General features: G+C 41.0%; 1 protein-coding gene across 3 annotated transcripts in view; it reads left to right on the top strand.

The window, feature by feature from the left end:
- Positions 1 to 18824, top strand: part of LOC131131939 (zinc finger protein 609-like) — a 110220-nt gene that overhangs the window by 87666 nt on the left and 3730 nt on the right. For 2 of the 3 annotated variants that reach the window (XM_058077032.1, XM_058077017.1), the window contains 4 exons: positions 11043 to 11130; positions 12117 to 14409; positions 14529 to 14907; positions 15883 to 16245. In XM_058077032.1, coding sequence (XP_057933015.1) covers positions 11043 to 11130; positions 12117 to 14409; positions 14529 to 14907; positions 15883 to 16245 — 3123 coding nt within the window. The remainder of the gene's footprint in view (positions 1 to 11042; positions 11131 to 12116; positions 14410 to 14528; positions 14908 to 15882; positions 16246 to 18824) is intronic. The other variant, XM_058077025.1, reaches the window with a different exon arrangement.

Genomic DNA, 18824 nt, shown 5'->3' with positions numbered 1-18824 from the left:
GGTCCCCTTTAATAGTGTGAGAAGCTTAGAAATAAATGCATTGTGAAATACAAACTGCTTGTCACTGCTTGTCATTGAACGGCGTTGGTGGGTCCCGCAGCCAAGCCAGTTGGTAACCTCTGGTCGAAATAAACACAGACAAAGAATATATCAATACGTTGATATCTTCATCAGCATTTAAGTGTACTTGGAAATCCCAGAAAATACATTAAAAACACGTGACTTAAACTTGAACAATGTGGTGTCCTAACGCAACCCCTCATGGCTTATGATAACGCAGTTAAAATGTGATTAGCTTGATTTCAATAGACACTTAATTTGAGGGCAAATGGCCATTAATCTTTCATTCATTCATTCATTCATTTTCTACCGCTTATCCTCACGAGGGTTGCAGGGGTGCTGGAGCCTATCCCAGCTGTCTTTGGGCGAGAGGCGGGGTACACCCTGGACTGGTGGCCAGCCAATCCCAGGGCACATACAGACAAACAACCATTCACACTCACATTCATACCTATGGACAATTTGGAGTGGCCAATTAACCTAGCATGTTTTTGGAATGTGGGAGGAAACCGGAGTACCCGGAGAAAACCCACGCATGCACGGGGAGAACATGCAAACTCCACAGATGGCCGAGGGTGGGATTGAACTTGGGTCTCCTAGCTGTGAGGCCTGCGCGCTAAACACTCGAACACCATGCAGCCCGCCATTAATCATAATTAAATGAAAACTGTATGTGACGATTAAAAATAATAATGAAAAATGGATATCCCTAGTTATTTTTGTTTGCATCATAAGTGAGGTAGGCATTTGACTTGTTGCCTGTTGGTTTGGGATGTGGAGCTCTGTAAATGTATATAACGAACATGGGCTCAAACAAGTTGAAGTTTGCCTCTGACTACTTTTGTGCAACTCAAGCTTTACTAAGGTATGGCAAATTATGTTTTGTTTTTTCCCCACTAAACGGTTTAATTAGACAGATAATGCCTCTGTATTATGGTGCACCGAACTGAACGGATTGATGTAAACGTAAATGTAAGCAGTACAGGCACTTCCAGACAATGATTTCATCATTCGACTCCGTAATCAGGAAAAAGACGAAAGAAAAAAACAATGTAAAAGTAAATACATTTTAAGTGAGGCCATAGAGACTCTTATTCTCGACTTAAATTTGCCAGGAATTCCTTCTTTCCAAGCACATTAATAGCCTTGAAAACATCAATCATATACCTGAAGGAATTGTAGCCATGGCCAGTGTTTGTCATAAGATATTATATTTGCTATATATGTGTCAACGAGAGCTTTAGTAATATGCCTTTGGCAGACCTGCCTCTTAATCTCAGCAAAAAGAATCTCCTTGAAAGAAAAGAGCATAGGGTTGTTTCAACAAAAACGTTGTAGACGTTCCCAGGTGACATTTTTTTTCAGTCTTCAAATCCTTTTCAGGAATAAATACTTGTATTATCATTCAGATTTTTTCTTGACATGCATGATTGCTGTGTTTTGATCTCCTTACACAAATAGGTTTTTGTCCATCAACAGCTGCATATGGCAGATAATACACCAAAGAAGTGCAGGACTTCCTCACGCCCTCTTCTTCTGCCTCTTCCTGCTGTGAGAAAAAATGTACCTGCTCACGGGTTGTCATTCCTGTCAGTGAGAGGGACTTCACAATTTAACTCCTATGAGCCAGATTGCGGCCTACTTACATTTCACATGGGGGGCTCAGATGCAGTTTCTGGGAAAGATGTGTCTCAAAATATACCAATCTTTGTGTTTGTCTGTTAACCACATGCCTTTCATTCTTATGTGACTGGAAAAAGCTACATCAAGCTTACCTATTACCTGCACAACAGTAGAACCCTGCTGGACTGATGTTGACTTTATTCACATAGCTTATTAGTCGATGCGGCTCCAGAACCCTCCTTGAAATGTATTTTTTTCCTTCTTCCATGAAGTAATTGAAAAACAGGCGTGCTACTTACAAAAAATAATTTTGTGAATTTTCAGTATAACAGACAGTGGAAGCCGATGGACTATTCGTCTCTTTAACATTTGACACACTTCAAAATAAGTCATAAAAGAACATTTTTTTAGTTGATATTAGTTCGGCTTGATATCGGTAACGGACAATACTCAGGGCTGCAATATTACCATCATATCAGAGGTAAAAATGTTGTAGAGACCTCAATTATTTTATAAACTATATATTTAGGCTTTTATCTTTAGATATTTCCGAACCAAAAATTACAGATGTATTTTCCATATTCTGGCACTGAACATTTTTATTATTTTACAGACATGATGAATTCACCCACATACGTGCATTGTTTGCATATCATGTTGGATGAATGTTGGATTTCACAACACAAATGTTCAAAAAGTGATATTTTACTTGCCATTATGTTCATTGGCTAATAATGAAATACACTATAATGCTATAATACAAAGTGGCTACCTTTTCTAATGGGATGTCAGCCTTTACACACATCGCCACTAAGTCTTCAACAAACTGTAATGCCTGATCTTGTGATGAAGGAAGATGTCGTCACCCATGCAATTCCACCTGCATATGAACTGTATATATATTGTGTTTTGTTTAGGCAGACATGGGGCAAACAGCGCTCTTACTTTTAAGGACCGTCACAGAAGTGTTCGGTGTGTGGAGATTGTGTATTTACGGATAAGATGAGCTACTTTCAAAAATAAACGTGCTTCTCATATTTTTTTGCTCTGAATGTCCACATCATCACCGGATACTGAAAAACCTTCCTTACAGTAAAGCCATAAAATAAAATGTGCTGAATACTCATCGAGCCCGAGTGGTGCATACACAACCACACTCAATCTGGCTTGTTAATGTTTTATAATTTATACCGGTATAAGTCATTTTCTTATCGGAAGAATCCATACCGGTATACTGGTATATAGAAAATATCACCCAACCCTGTCAAAGTGGTTTATTTGGTCTCAAACAATGTTGATAATTATATATATGAGCATCATAGGATGTAGGATAATAAACATTTCAAAACGCACCTGCATTGTTTTTTGACTCAGTTAAACAAAAAAGAAAAAGTTTGTGCGGTCATATTTTTTTTTATTGTACTGATTTGTTTGTTTGTGTTTTCTCCGGGTACTCCGGTTTCCTCCCACATTCCAAAAACATGCTAGGTTAATTGGCCACTCCAAATTGTCCATAGGTATGAATGTGAGTGTGAATGGTTGTTTGTCTATATGTGCCCTGTGATTGGCTGGCGACCAGTCCGGGGTGTACCCCGCCTCTCGCCCGAAGACGGCTGGGATAGGCTCCAGCACCCCCGCGACCCTCGTGAGGAAAAAGCGGTAGAAAATGAATGAATGAATGATTTGTTTGTTTGTTTTTTTAATGTCACACATCCTCTCATCTCATGAGTTGGATGTCTCGTGAAACCCCTAACTCACCACTAATGGTAATGTAAGATGAGCGCTGGACAGATGGACTCGTAGTGTAGCCTTTAGTTAGACTAGCAGGTTTTTCTAAGCAGAGTCTAGATAATCTACACTGTTGTAATTGCAGTAATGATGTCTGATAATATACTAACCAGTGCTGACCTTGCTGCATGGTTTGAGGCCAGTTTGACTGTCAAAGCTAGTGCTTCCGTCGCCAAACAAAGTTTTGCATGTTCAACAGCCAACAAAGTGCCAAATCTCAATGCTTGATGAAAACACATTACAAGTAAAGCATGAATCTCTCTACATTTAACCTGTATTACCGTGTATTTATGAATTATTATAGTTATGTTATTGTTTGTTATAATTATTATAGTGTGTGTGTACATACATACATGCATACTTGCATGCATTCCTGCATACATACATACATACATACATACATACATACATACATACATACATACAACCAACTATTAGACAAGCACAAAAACAATATCCGAGCAACCTGGGGCATTCTAAATAGTATTGCAGTATTATAGGAAAATATGGATGAGACAGTTGAAAAGTTCAATAACTACTTTGTCAATATTGGTCCCAAACTAGAAGAAGGGATTCTGAAACAAGCGATGTTTCTGACCGATGTAACAAAAAAGGAAATGATCTACAGTCTCCTTTTACCACAATTCTCCAAAATTATTGAGAAGCTATTCAACAATAGGCTGGATAAATTTATTAATGAGAAGGAATTACTATCAGGAAGTCAGTATGGATACAGAGCTAACATTTCTACCCCCATGCCACGGATCAAAATTACGCTATAGATCATAGGACGTGTGCAGCTGTAGTACTCATGGATCTGACAAAAGCCTTTGATACAATCAATCATGATATTCTAATAACTATACTAGAAAATTCCCGCGGAAATTTTGATGAGCTTGCTACCTGTGCTGTGAACCTCGGGCCCGGTGTGCCAATGGCTACCATGCTAGCACCTCACAAGAAAGCCTCAAGTACTGAAAAGGTTGATGCAGTCCCATAGTGTCCTCGCATCTTGCCATGTGTCTATTTGCCTTTAGACATTAGTAAATTAGCTTAAATGCTAACATGCTAACGGCTACCATGCTAGCACCTAGCAAGACAGCCTCAGGTCCCGAAAAGTTTGGGGCAGTCCCATAGTGTCCCCACACCATGTCATGTGTGTATTTGCCATTAGACATGAGTAAATTAGCTAAAATGCTAATGTGCTAACAGTCATGATGCTAACACCTAGCAAGAGAGCCTCAAGTTTAGAAAGTTCCAAAGTTGTCCTACAACATCCCTACATCATGCCATGTACGTATTTGCCTTTACACATGAGTAAATAAGCTTAAATGCTAACGGCTACCGTGCTAGCACCTAGCAAGAGGGCCTCAAGTTTAGAAACTGCCAAGGTTGTCCTACAACATACCTGCATCATGCCATGTGTGTATTTGCCTTTAGTTATGGGTAAATTAGCTAAAATGCTAACATGTTAATGGCTACCATGCTAGCACCTAGCAAGACAGCCTCAGGTCCTGAAAAGTTTGAGGCAGTCCCATAGTGTCCCCACATGATACTATGTGTGTATTTCCCTTTCGACATGAGTAAATTAGCTAAAATGCTAACATGCTAACAGTCATCATGCTAGCACCTAGCAAGAGAGCCTCAAGTTTAGAAAGTGCCAAGGTTGTCCTATAACCTCCCTGCATCATACCATGTTTGTATTTGCCTTTAGACATGAGTAAATTAACTTAAATGCTAACATGCTAGCAATTAGCATGCTATTACCTAGCAACATAGCATCAAGTCATGAAAGTTGCCAGGCACTGCTGTGGTGTCTGTACATGTCATGTGTTTTCCAATTGAAAGCAGCACTTGCCTTGTCATGGAGGACTAAAGAGCAGAGAGTATGTGACATGCGGGTCGATACTGAACTATCGATTCCTGACATGATGATAACACAGCTTATTGCTGTATCATGGATTCTATAAAAATGTTGATATTTTGATACTCTGGTCTTTAAGGTGCCTGGAGTCACTGTGTTAATTAGAAAAATCCAACTTTTAAAATCTACACAATAAATGAGCTGTATGGTATCAGCTGGGAAGGGAATCATTGTAATTGCACATGTCAACACACTGTGGTTTTTGAAGGGAGGGGCTGTGAGGAGGAGGAGATGGCGGCCATGACAGTGAATCAGCACAAAGGACTGAAAAGGCTGAATCGCTCATGTCGAACAGAAGCTTCTTACGGCCAAACGATCTGAGATATTGACACCACGAGACGACCGTGAGCGGCCCGAGGGTCGGGGCTTCGCATAGATCTGCTCGTTTTGCATATCGGTTGAGAAACGACCTCAAGAGGACGAGTCGAAAACATAGAAAATTCAAGATTTGGAGACGGCGTCTTTAACATGGGAGTGAATGGGAGAAATTTCCTACGAAAATAAATCAAGCTAGCTGAAACGGTGTGGCCAGGAAGAGGAGTTGTTTGCAAAACAAAAAAGTTATCTTTTCTCCTCCCCTGCCAGAGTGGAAGTCAGAGTGGGAGACGATGGCCCTGCGCACACCTCCTTCTGACGAAGATAGAGCAAAAACTAAACATCCAACGAAAAAACTAATTAACCACAGACAGTGTTGAGAAGTTTATCTAAAACATGAGCCGTTAAAAATGGGAAGATTAAGATATAATAATAGCTAAACGCCACAGAAATAACAATATGACAGCTCAGCATGCAAGCCCCATAGACTGCTGCTAAGCAGCTGTCTGTGGAGCTTGTATGGATGGGCAAGCCCATCGGTACGGAATAAGAGGATTAGTTCTGAACTGGGTCAAAAGCTACTTAGCTGACAGGAAGCAATACGTACAGCTAGGAGAATACACATCTGCAAGTTCATATATTACGTGCGGAGTTCCCCAGGGGTCAATACTGGGACCAAAACTGTTCAACTTGTACATCAATGATATCTCCAAAGTAACGAAAGACTTAAAGCTGGTATTATTTGTGGATGATACCACTGCTTTTTGTTCTGGAGGGAGTACAAACAAAATCATTAGAAAGGTCAGAGAAGAAATGGTCACGCTAAAAAGATGGTTTGATGATAATAGATTGTCCTTGAACCTAAGTAAAACTAAATGTAGGACACGTACCAGCAAATAGAAATAGATGGTGTAGACATTGAAAGTGTGAAGGAAAATACATTTCTAGGGATCACAATAGATGAAAATATGAGCTGGAAACCTCATATTACAAATATACAACATAAGGTGGCCAGAAACATTTCAATATTGAACAAAGCAAAATTTGTTCTCAATCAGAAATCACTCCACACTCTTTATTGCTCTCTGGTTCTACCATATCTTACTTATTGTGTGGAAATATGGGCTAATAACTATAAAAGCAATCTTCACTCGCTAAATGTACTGCAAAAAAGGTCAGTAAGGATAATTCATAATGCCGCCTACCGAGAACATACTACCCCATATTTCTAAAATCACAAAATTTAACTTGAACTTAAACTTGCTGATATAGTTAACCTTCAAACAGCTAAAGTAATGTGTAAGGCTAAAAGTAAGGCTAAAAATAACCAATTAAAAATGTCATCCAATACAAGAGAGGAGAAATACGTATGATCTCAGGGAAGAAGTACATTTGAAACACTTCTATGCTAGGACTACGTTATGCTAGCCATAGCATTTCAGTATGTGGAATCAAACTATGGAATGGATTGAGTAAGGAAATCAAACAATGCACAACGATGAGCCAATTCAAGAAACAATACAAGCAGTTGATGTTTGCTAAATACAAGGATGAAGAGTCTTGAACCAGTCATGATGTGCTATATATATCACTATATTGACATGCACTATGGTACCCATTATGGCATTGGATGCTCATATCACCGAGTACTTCGGTGTGGGACAAAAAAAAACTTAAATTATATTAGAAGGGCAGGAAGTGAACAAATGTAACAGTTACTGATTGTAAAAGTACCAGATGGACGGGTAGGATTTAATATGCTTTGCTTCTTCCTACTCCTTTTGGACATGTGGAAAAGGGAACTGATTATGGGATGCACTCAATTGTAATCTGATGCATGTTCAAATGAAATAAAACCATTACCATTATCATTGCCATTCCATAGGTATAAATCATAAATGTGGCGCGGGTTCCTGTTGAATTGGCACGACAGTGGACCTGATAGTTTGGCCTCAGTGCAACCTAATGAAATGTGTTAAAATAGAGAAGGAGAGGCTCGGCCTGTAATGGTCAGTCATCCATGCAGCTGCACAAAATACTATTGACTTAAATTCCACCCTCCCATTCCCCTCTTTTCAACTAATCCCATACAAGTACCCATTTCAGTTTGAGGCTTAGCAGCCTCTGTCATTTGTTGTTCAACAGCACTGAATGGAAAAGAGTGGTACAATTACTCGCCAATTCCTCTCATTATTGTGGGCTTCACTCAACTGTTCTGGGTGACCCTAATGAGGCTGTCACAAAGTGGGCAACGGTGCAGGGAATCATGGCGTTCATTCCAACTCCTTTCTTTACCTCACACGGAAAAGTGCAGTTTCAAGTTGCGTTTCTTGATTCTTGTCCCATTAGTGTATTCAATGGTTTTGGGGGGGGATAAATGCTTATTATGTAAACCGCCATAGTAGCTTCTTTGCTTGTTCTGACATTTGGGATACTCAGACAGATATTTCAACACTTTAATTCTTTTTTTTTTTTTTTTTCTTTTTTCATCTGTGCGATTAAAATTAACAATCATCTATCCACATCATGGCCCCTGCCCTTGATACACCCCAGCACTGGTTGTCAACTTATTATTTGGTTGAGTTGGAACCCCCCCCCCCCCCCCCCCCCCTCCATTTTTTTCTTATTTTTTTTCTTGTTAATATGCACTGAAATCACATCACTTTAATATGTCATCTTTTTATGGACTCCAACAACTTTCACACAGAGACCCACAAACCTCCTACTGTGGTTCTGCTTGTGCCAATCACTTTGAGGGTTAGTGTTTGTTGGCAATTTGCTTGTGTGTAACAGCAGCCAACTAAAAAGTGCACTGGTATTAATGTAGAGCCGAGGTGGGTGTCCTAAGCAGCATGGCCGCCAAGTTACTTGCAAGGAATTTGGGTCAGACCTAAGTCATGCTGAAGAAAATGTGGATTTAAATAAATCAGCTGTTGTTAAATAAATCAATTGTTAGAACTTGCTGTTTCATTGAAGTAAACAACATGTTTGATGTGTCACTGAAATTGCTTCTCTGCAGAAAAAGTTTCATTTTCTGTTTTTTGGTCAAAATCAGGTGTTGTGCTGAAACAGCCTGTGTTCTACTCAAAAAGCCTAGAAACAAAGTTTTTTTCTGATGGAAGAAGAGTCTAAGGTTGGTTTAATTAGTGTCAATGTTAATGCAGTTCTGATGTCAATATTCTGTGGGTCTTGAATGTTCAGAGAAATTCTGGCAGTATGGAGCTCTCGTCTCTGGCAGTCAATAAGTTAATCATTTTTAAAAATCTAATTTCAGTGTATTTTGCATTCAGTTATGTTGTAATTGACTACTAATTCAATTTGATGACCTGAAACATTTAAATGTGAGAAACCTGCAAATAAGAAATAAGAAGGGGGCAGACACTTTTCCACACCCAATGTATATACATTTTATATTACCCAATATAGTAGATGTAATGTATTGAGAAGAGGAAGTGAATTTGGGGGTTTCTAGCTGAGTTTTCACTGGCCGTGGGTCACAGCCGCAACAGGAGCCTGTGTTGTTGTTATTAATAGTAGTATTATTGTGTCTGCTGGTGAGATTATTTAAACCTGCTGTTCCGGTGATAAAGTCTGGTGCATGTCCCACTGAGCGATTACTGGCACCTGGTGACCAATGAAGAAGACTACATTTACAATTTGAATATGTCTTCTTGTATTTCAGTTGATTTAGCCATTTTTATGCTTGCTTTTTTGTACGATTCAACCACAAAACAGCATGGTTTATTCATTAATATTCATTCATTCATTTTCTACCACTCTACTCACAAAGGTCGGTGGTGCTGGAGAGAAAGAGAGGCGGGGTACACCCTGGACTGGTGGCCAGCCAATCACAGGGCACATATAGACAAACAACCATTCACCTCATACCTGTGGACAATTTGGAGTGGCCAATTAACCTAGCATGTTTTTGGAATGTGGGAGGAAACCGGAGTATATGAATTAATATATGTTTGGGAAAAATATATTAAAAAACCTATATTTTGTCACAATGGCCAATGCTTACTGGTCGCAATGTACAAATCCTGTCTTACACAAACTAAAGCATCCAATGGCCGTCCCTCAAACTGCATCCCACCACAGTGGTTGGAGATCCAGGCCAGCTGCTGAAGGTTTTTTTTAGAGCAGCTCTTTTTGTGATAAAGAGCCTATTTACTCCTCTGCACACTAAATAATCAATATTTACACAGTTGAAGTGAAAAGTGAAAAAAGATGCCTGCAACCACGTGTCACTTGTTTTTTTTGTGAAAAATATACACACATATGTTGGGGGGTGGGGGGGGGTGGTCTGAAATATTACTGGTGTGTTGGAGGGGAAAATGTTTGCGAGCAGAGAATGGATTTAACATTGACAAGGCGAAGTGATGATGCGGGAAGGAGAGAGGGAAAATGGGGTGAGCAAGAGAGGTTCCCTAAGCTAATAAAATACTCTGAGGGATTGAAGCCGCCAGCCAGCATTCCTGTGCCATTAGATAAGTTAGCCTACTGCAGTCTTCAGTTTCTCTGCAGTGTTGAAGTGGCAAACTGAGGTCACCGTCATAGCAATGTGAGGGAGGTGATGAATTAGAAAGTTATTAAGCAATGTAGTTGCGGTCAACCTCTGAAGTAGATTTTATGATGATTTGCACATAGTCAACTGTTCTTGATATTCTCCTGCCCCCGCTATTCTATCTCAGCATTTGGTAGCCTCTTATTTTACTCAGTTCAGTAGCATTGTGCAAATTTCCATATGTGGTTGTGACATTTTGACAACTTGAAAAGTGTTACCTCATGAGTAGTCATACAAAACATACCCTCACGGGTATGCATGCAGTCTCAGTGAACTAAATTTAGATTGGAAATGTGAGGTCAGCTATCAGACACAGGATAGGTCAGATTGTGTAAATTCACGTTTGTGAAATAGCTGTGCAGAAGTGACAGATGACAGTAATGCCAGTGAAGTTACTGTGCACGTCTTGCACACGTACGTGCAATCACCTAAATGAAAGTGTTTTAATAAATAATTCAAGAGCTCATCTTGGTTAACAAAGCCGTACAGTTAAGCGACACTCTTTCGGAGACGGAGAGGAATGTAAAACATTATCAAGAATTATCCTTCAGGGAAATCTCCTGGATTGTAAGATGATTTATTGAAATGGGAAATGTGCTGAGTGCAAGTACCTTAGTAACCTGAGTGTGATCCTTCCCAGAGGGACTTTCTGTCATACAGGTGGAACGATCCTGAATGCCACTGTAATTGAAACCAGGGTACTACATGGTGTTGAAGTGGTAAAGCTGCGATAGTCATGATTGAAACACATTTCTTTTTTTACAGGAATGTTGGTGGTAAATGTAACTTGGAGAAACAAGACGTATGTGGGCACACTTTTGGACTGTACACGGCATGACTGGGCTCCGCCTCGGTAAGAAACTAGTACTCTGTAATCTGCTTATTTTTGTTTTATGTCTGTGACTATGATTAGTTCGCTGAGATTTTTCTCATTGCATTAAAAAAATTATACCAAGGTAAAATTTAATGGAATTTTCTCTTGAAAGATTATAATTACAACAAGTGTAAAAAAAAAACCCAGCAACAACAAAAAACACATTAACGCCACCCATAACTAACAGGTGTCTACAATATCCTTGAGTGTGTGAAAAGATCGGCTCCTATGAAAGTAATTTTCACAACAGGAACAACTAAGCAGTGGGCTGTTTTTTTAGGTCAAATATTAATACTGTAACTAACACCAAAATTTGACTTACAGCATGTTAAAGGGACGGACCTCATTTGTACCCTGAGGACTACATATGTTAGGCTTCTCATGTAGTTGCGGCTGTCGTGACCCCCACCGCAGGAATTTTATGAGCATAGAACACATCTGTTATATTTGGATCTTCCTCTCTAGTCTATTTTACATTTGTATGAAATGCAATGTTTTTGTTATCATGCTGGATATTCGATATTACTGAAAAGACTGAAATTAATTTAATGTCACTATTCAAGGTGCCCTTCAGCAAAGCATGTGAATGTATATCACACGTCACTGGAAAAGTGCTATTAAGGTCATTAACTTGAGCGGCTAGTGTTCAGTTCACACTTATTACTCCAGATTTGGAAAAGCCATGAAATTATAATGTTGGCATTTTCAAAAAACTGCTGAAGTTTGTGGTTTTACTCACAAAAACATTGCTGCCTTCTAAACATTTTTATTTGAAATTGGACACATCTAAAAAGCCCACCGCTTCTCCAAGCTCATCCATGTCCTAACAATAACCTACAAAATGATTCAAAAATTATATTTCAATTGAATGGCATTCAAAAGTTGTAAATGCATGATTTATGTGATTAAAAAAGTGGTTTAGTTAGTATTTTGGACTCATCAAAGTCATTTTTGTTTTTTTGCAGGTTTTGTGAATCCCCTACAAGTGACCTGGAAATGCGTATTGGCCGTGGCCGAGGTAGGCGGATGAGACCAAACAGCAACACCCCTATCAACGAGAACAGCAACTCGTCAGACAACAAAGGCACCACCACCAATAAGACGCGTGCCGCCTCGAACAGTAAGGGCAGAAGAGGAAGCCAGACACCCTCGGAGCGTCGCACTCCACCCAACAGCAACACGGAGGATCTGAAGGCCAGCCCCTCGTCGGCTGGAAAACGTAAGGCTAAACCAGCCTCTGACATGGAGCCCAATTCCAGCTCAGAGGACAGCAAAGGCAACAAACGCATGCGGACGAACTCCAACAATGGAGTCGGGCTACCAGGTCTCCTCATTCCTTCTCTCAAAACGGAGCCACTTGCGCCTCCTGTTGATCGGAGCTGTGCCTCACCGGTTCTTATTGACTGCCCTCATCCCAATTGCAACAAAAAGTACAAGCACATCAATGGTCTCAAGTACCACCAAGCCCGTGCCCACACTGATGACGATGTGAAGTTGGAGTTAGATGTAGACGGTGAATATGGAGAGGACTCGACAATTCACCCTGAACCTGGGAACTGTAATGGAGCATCCATCTCACATAAAGGGTCACTGTCTCCTGCACGGTCAATCACTCCAAAGGGAAGGAACTTTGATGTTCAAAGTCCTTCCCCATCACCGGGCAAGTTTTGCTCAAAGCAGAGCAAAAAGAGAATTGCTGAAACAGACGCAGAAAGTGGAGGTACACCAATGGAAGTATGTGATGATGGTGCATGCCTTACAGATGACGCCAGTAACGATGGAATTGATGAAAAAAGAGGCCCTGACAAGTACAAAAAAGGTAGCACCAAGGGTGATAAAATGGCTCCAAAAAATATGAAGTCACCTCGGGCAGTTGGCACCGGTTGTACGACATCGCAGCAAATGTTCTCTTTTCCACCAGGAAATCCACATTCATCCCCAGGGCTGGTTCCAGTGTTGCAAGGAATCCCTAAGAGTCCCCAAACGAAAGGCACACAACCTAAACCCGCTGCCATAGGAGAGCCTGCCCCATGTAGCTCGAAAGACAAGAAGAAGAAGGACAAGAAGAAAAAGGACGGTGGAAAGGAGGCTGACAGCCCCAAGTCTCTGGCAAAGGGAGGGAAACTGGAGGAGGGAAAACCACCATACATGGAAACGTGTGATCAGGGGAATAAATCTGAAGGGCTTCTCAATGGTTCGTCAGACCCACATCAAAGTCGCTTGGCAAGCATCAAGGCCGAGGCTGACAAGATCTACAGTTTTTCTGATAATGCCCCAAGCCCTTCCATCGGTGTCGGCAGTCGAGTAGATGGCAGTGGCGTCCCCCAGCCTCTCACCCCACTTCACATGGTGAACCAGAATGGTGCTGATAACTCCTCTGTGAAAACGCACAGTCCAGCTTACTCGGACATCTCTGATGCTGGTGAGGATGGTGAAGGGAAACTAGACGGTGTCAAAAACAGGACAGAGGACCAGTCGCTCAGAGAAAGTGTCAAAAAAGCTCTTTTTCCAAATCCGACACCCAGCAAAGATTCCCCATACTATGCTGGCTATGAGACATATTACTCGCCCAATTATATCAACCCAAGTCCTGGTGGGCCCAATTCAGGTACACCAGTGACAGAAGGTCAGGTGAAGATTAAAAGAGAGGATGACCAAGATCAGGTTGAGGAGAAAGTCAAGATCGAGGTTCATGAGGATCGCAAACCTGATAGTGCTCCTGGACATCAACAGCAACAAGCCTCTGTCATTCAACCGAGATCCAACATGTATATGCAACCTCTTTACTACAATCAGTACACCTACATACCTCCTTACGCTTATCATTCAGATCAGGCCTACCATAACCATTTAATGAACACCAACCCAGCCTATCGACAGCAGTTTGAGGAACGCCATCGACAAATGGCAGAGCAGCATCGGGCTGCAGAGAAAAAGTCTGACATTGTTATGAAAGACAGAGAAGCTGCCATTAAGGAGGATTGGAAACAAAAGAGTCCAATTCAGCCAAACCTCTCCAAAACCCCAAGTCAGTCTGATCTTAGAAAGATGCCACAGCCGACTAACAAATCCAGGGACTCGCCCTCTGAGGTTTTGTCCAAATCTATGGGCGGCATAAAGGGGGAAGACACAAAGTCCCAACAAGCTGAAGGGCTAAAGATGAAGCTGACAGAAGGCCACCATGGGAAGGAGGACTCCAAGCAAGCACTGGATTCAAGATGTCAGGCTGGTACAGATCAAACTATGTGGTACAGACAGGTAAATATGATTTTGGAATGCAGTCAGTAGAGCAGTCAGGAGTGTGTTTTGGTCTTGCTTGAATATGTGGATTGTGCATTATGTGAATATGTGGATTTGTTCCTCTGTTTGACCACCAGCAGTACCCTGAGAGCCAAAAGACCCAATTGGAAAGTGAACACCAACCACCACCACCACCACCACCACGATGGAAAGATGAACGGGACAGAGAACGGGAACGTGATAGGAAATCAAAGGACGAACGTTGCAGACCTAAAGACAGTCAAAGCGGACTCAAGGAGGAGAGCAAAGAAAGTACTGAACTTCGGATAAATTCTGAGGAACATCGGACCCTTAGCAAAGACTCGCGTACAAATCCCCACTTGCAGTTCTCATCACCACTAGCACAGCATCAAGGATATATACCCTACATGCATGGTTACACCTATGGGCAAGGGTATGACCCCAATCACCCGAGTTACAGGGGCATGCCTTCGGTCATGATGCAGAACTACCCAGGTAGGACATACAGTTCTTGGTGATGTTTTTATGGAGCTATAAAAAGAAACAGAAAATGTTCTAATCAACAACATCCCAAATTAGAGGGAGCTTTGTATTTGACTATTTAGTCACCATGCCAAATGATTTAGATGTTATTATTGACCCAGATTTAGTCTAGATGTGTTTAGTTTCCCCATTGGGACGATGGGTCCATGGATCTTCTGTGTTGAAGAGCCATGTTTCTCGAGGTGTTTATGTTGTAAATGCCAGAAAATTTTGACGCATGGCCTGCTTTGTGTGTATAATATATGTGGCACTCAAAATTTATGGAAATAAAATACATACATGCTAGAAAATAAATAAAACTCACAGGCCTAAACATACAAAGTGAAATGAATGTACAGTTCATCCTTGATGGTCCAGATATGTTCCAATGGATGGGCTCTTGCCTTCTTTTTCAATGGTAATGGAAATAAACAAACGACACAACTGCTAGAGGGCAAACACTCTTTCATTGTCCTGGACAAGGCTGGGATTGTTCTCACTTTATCACCAACTTTGTTCACTGAAGATGTCACATGACTTTTTGTTGACATGTTTAATATGTTAATACGGAAGGTACAAAAATACCTTCTGTGGAAAATGTATACGTATGTACAGTAAGGTTGGCCGTTATTTTTTATATACTGGTACAGATTCTTATACTGGTATAAATTATAGAGCCCAGTTGATGACTGCTCCATATTGCCCAACCCTAATGTACAGTATATCTACATTGCATGGACATGCTTACATTTTTATAAGCATGTCCATGTTGGCAAAGACTCAAAAGAATAATACCATATCTGGCAACATGGCCCATTGAGGTCAGCCATGTGTTTCTATTTTCGGCATCCACTTGTTCCCTGATGAGTGAAATGATCTGTACTTCATCACTGTCACTGGATAATGTATAAATCCTGCATTAATCCCCCCATATTCTTATTCATCTAGGTTCTTACATTCCCGGAGGCTATCCCTTTTCTCCGTACGGCAGTAAAATAGCTGGAACTGAAGAGGCTAGCGACAAATCTCGTACTAGCCCTACAGTCAACAAGATGGCAACAGACTCCAAACCTCTTGATATCCTACATCAACATGGCAGCCAATACAAAAGCAAATCTCCAACAGTTGGTGACAAAGCCCCCCTTGAAAGAGAGCAGGAACAGGACAGAGGAGCTGGCGGAGAAAGAGATCGGGAAAGAGAAAGAGACGTGGACAGGCCGCGCTCCTCACCTTCCCAGCGGATGATACCTTCTCACCACCACCTTGGATACCCCTTGCTGTCAGGGCAGTATGACCTGCCCTACGCCACAGGTCAGTTCATCCCCACTTGCCCCATCTCAGCTGTGTAGCAGTATGTTTGCAATATAATTATTCACTTACCGTGTGTGTTAGCTTACAGAGGATATGCACACGCACGAGTTCAGTGCATTCATGTGTCAGGAAGCAAGAAGACAAGCAGATGCATGAAGTGTTCCTAATTGTCATTGCCACCGACTGGCTTGCCATACATTTTACATTTTCACTCAATTTGTTCAGTTCAGTGAACAATGGTTCTGACTACATAGTTTATGTTCACGATAAAGTCATTGCGGAACTTCCCTATATATACAGCGGATCCCCAGCATTCATGGCAAAAATGTATATTTTTATAAGCCAAGGCTTATATGGTTATTTCTTTTTGGCCAAATAACAACAAAACAGCCATTTTTGACAGATAGCAACCAAAAGCCTGATATTAACAGCTTGCAATAAGCCTAATTAATGCTTGGACACATTTTGTCTCCACAGTAGTACACAACTTTGCAGGTCAATGAGTGAATTGGTCAGAAACAGGTGAGAAGTATGTGAAGTATGCACATTTTTTTTTTAATGTTCAGAATTTGTGGCACATCTCATGCCCAAACAATGCATATCAAAGTGTCTCATTCACATGAATGAGTTACGTTTCCACCACCCCTCAATGTGGAGGCAAAATGCGTCAAAGTATAAACACAGCTATACTTCTTTCAAGTAAATAACTATAATTTTTCATGTAAAATTAAGAAATAATTGATAACTTTTAACTAGTAATATTTTCTTGTTTTTCATAGAACACTAAATGTGAAAATGTACGTATAATTAGGTGGCGTTCTAACATATTTGTTAAGCACTATGTGTCATATATATGCCATGCTATGCTAACTTTTGTTTTACCTTCTTTTCAAGGATGTGGGCTTAAAGTCTATAATTGTATTCTTGCGGGCTCGTAAAAAAACTAGTGATGGGCCACAGATGGACCCTGGGCCGTACTTTGGACACCAGTGCCATACGGAAAAACCCTCGTGTCTCATCTGTGTCATGACAATGATGGTGCGCGTACGCTGATGATGCCATGAACTGCATTTGCAGCCCAATGTTGGATTTGTTGTATATTTTCCATGGCAAAGTGAGAACATTGACTTAATGAACCGTCATCTTATATCCACCGGGAGGAGCTGGACGAAGTGGCTGGGGAGAGGAAGTCTCGGCTTCCCTGATTAGGTAGTTGCCCCCGTGAACTGACCTCGGATAAGCAGTAGAAGATGGATGGATCTTATAAGGCTGCAAAAATCCTAGTGTGGAAGAGGCTGTTCACAAGTTGCAACAAGCCCGCAGCACAAAAATCAGCAAAAATGCATAATGTTACAAGAAAAGCTTTAAATGTTAATAGTAACAAGACTAATAAATAATACATTTTGTCAACTATGACACATGCTGGCTTTTTCTGTCTTTAAATGAATAAAACTTGATGATGTTGATTTGCTAAAGTTTCAATAGCATCATTTTCCGTGCAGCCTTTGCTTTTTCTGTATGCGACCCTCGCTGGAAAATGTTTGGACCCTGATGTAAATGTACGAGTTATCGTACTACATTCGTTAGGAACTCTTCTGGGTGATGGGTATTATGTACTTATTTCAAAATAAACAGGCGGCCATAATCCACTAATTAGATGCTGCTGTCATAGTAAGACCTAACGAGAACATACCCACTACTTTTTTTCCCGTTTGTATGCCCGATTGATCCTGCCCGCCACGAGTTAAAACAACAAAGTGACAAAGTTGTTATTTGTTAATGCACGCCCCGAATATGTTAACGAATGGTGTCCAAAGTGCGACCTGCGAGCCATTTGTGGACAACATTTTTTATGGGCCTGTGAACATTGATGGAAAACAATATGACATAAAACTGGGAAAATTCAACAAAAAAACTTAAAGTAACAAAAGAAAAATGTAGGAGTCCACAAAAAATCTACATTTTACCCAAACTTGACAACAGTGAAATTAACAAAAGACGCTGGCGTCCAGCCCTGCCTCTCCCTATCCGTCAGCTCGGAGGTGAGAACGGAAAGATCCCCGAGCTCAGCTGGAAAAGAAAGGATGAATGAAGACCAAACTGTGGCCAACCGAGACCAGTATGCAGACCAGTGATTTGTCATTCAACCACAGTAGGGGGCTGACTCAAGAGTGTAATATAAGTAATAGAAGTAAAAACACTCTACCTCCAGTAACAAGATGTACGGTTGTCCTCTAATCACACACACTTGCAGTTGTGGGACATTTGCTTTGTCTTCAATTTTTTTGTCCTGAATTCAACAAAAGGAAAATGGACACCTTGCTGGTGTTCTGCTGCTTGCCTGTCTAGTCCAACATGCAGTCAGGCATCCAGCCCCCTCAGCTCATCCATGTTAAGTAGGTCCTTGGAGGACAGGAGGAACACGGTGATGACTAAGAGTCACAGTGGTTCAGCATGAAAATGGGTGCAGGCTGAAGGGACATCTAGTGGAGAAACTTGTGAGTTACATTTGAAAGACCTACCCCAATGTTGATGGGCTGCCAACTCGCTTTTTTTTTTGCATTTTTTGAATTTGTGTG

Source organism: Doryrhamphus excisus, chromosome 1, assembly GCF_030265055.1.
Source record: "Doryrhamphus excisus isolate RoL2022-K1 chromosome 1, RoL_Dexc_1.0, whole genome shotgun sequence".
In the NCBI taxonomy this organism is placed as follows: Eukaryota; Metazoa; Chordata; class Actinopteri; order Syngnathiformes; family Syngnathidae; genus Doryrhamphus; species Doryrhamphus excisus.
The sequence above is the reverse complement of the archived record's forward strand: the minus strand, read 5'-3'. Positions and strand labels throughout refer to the sequence as shown.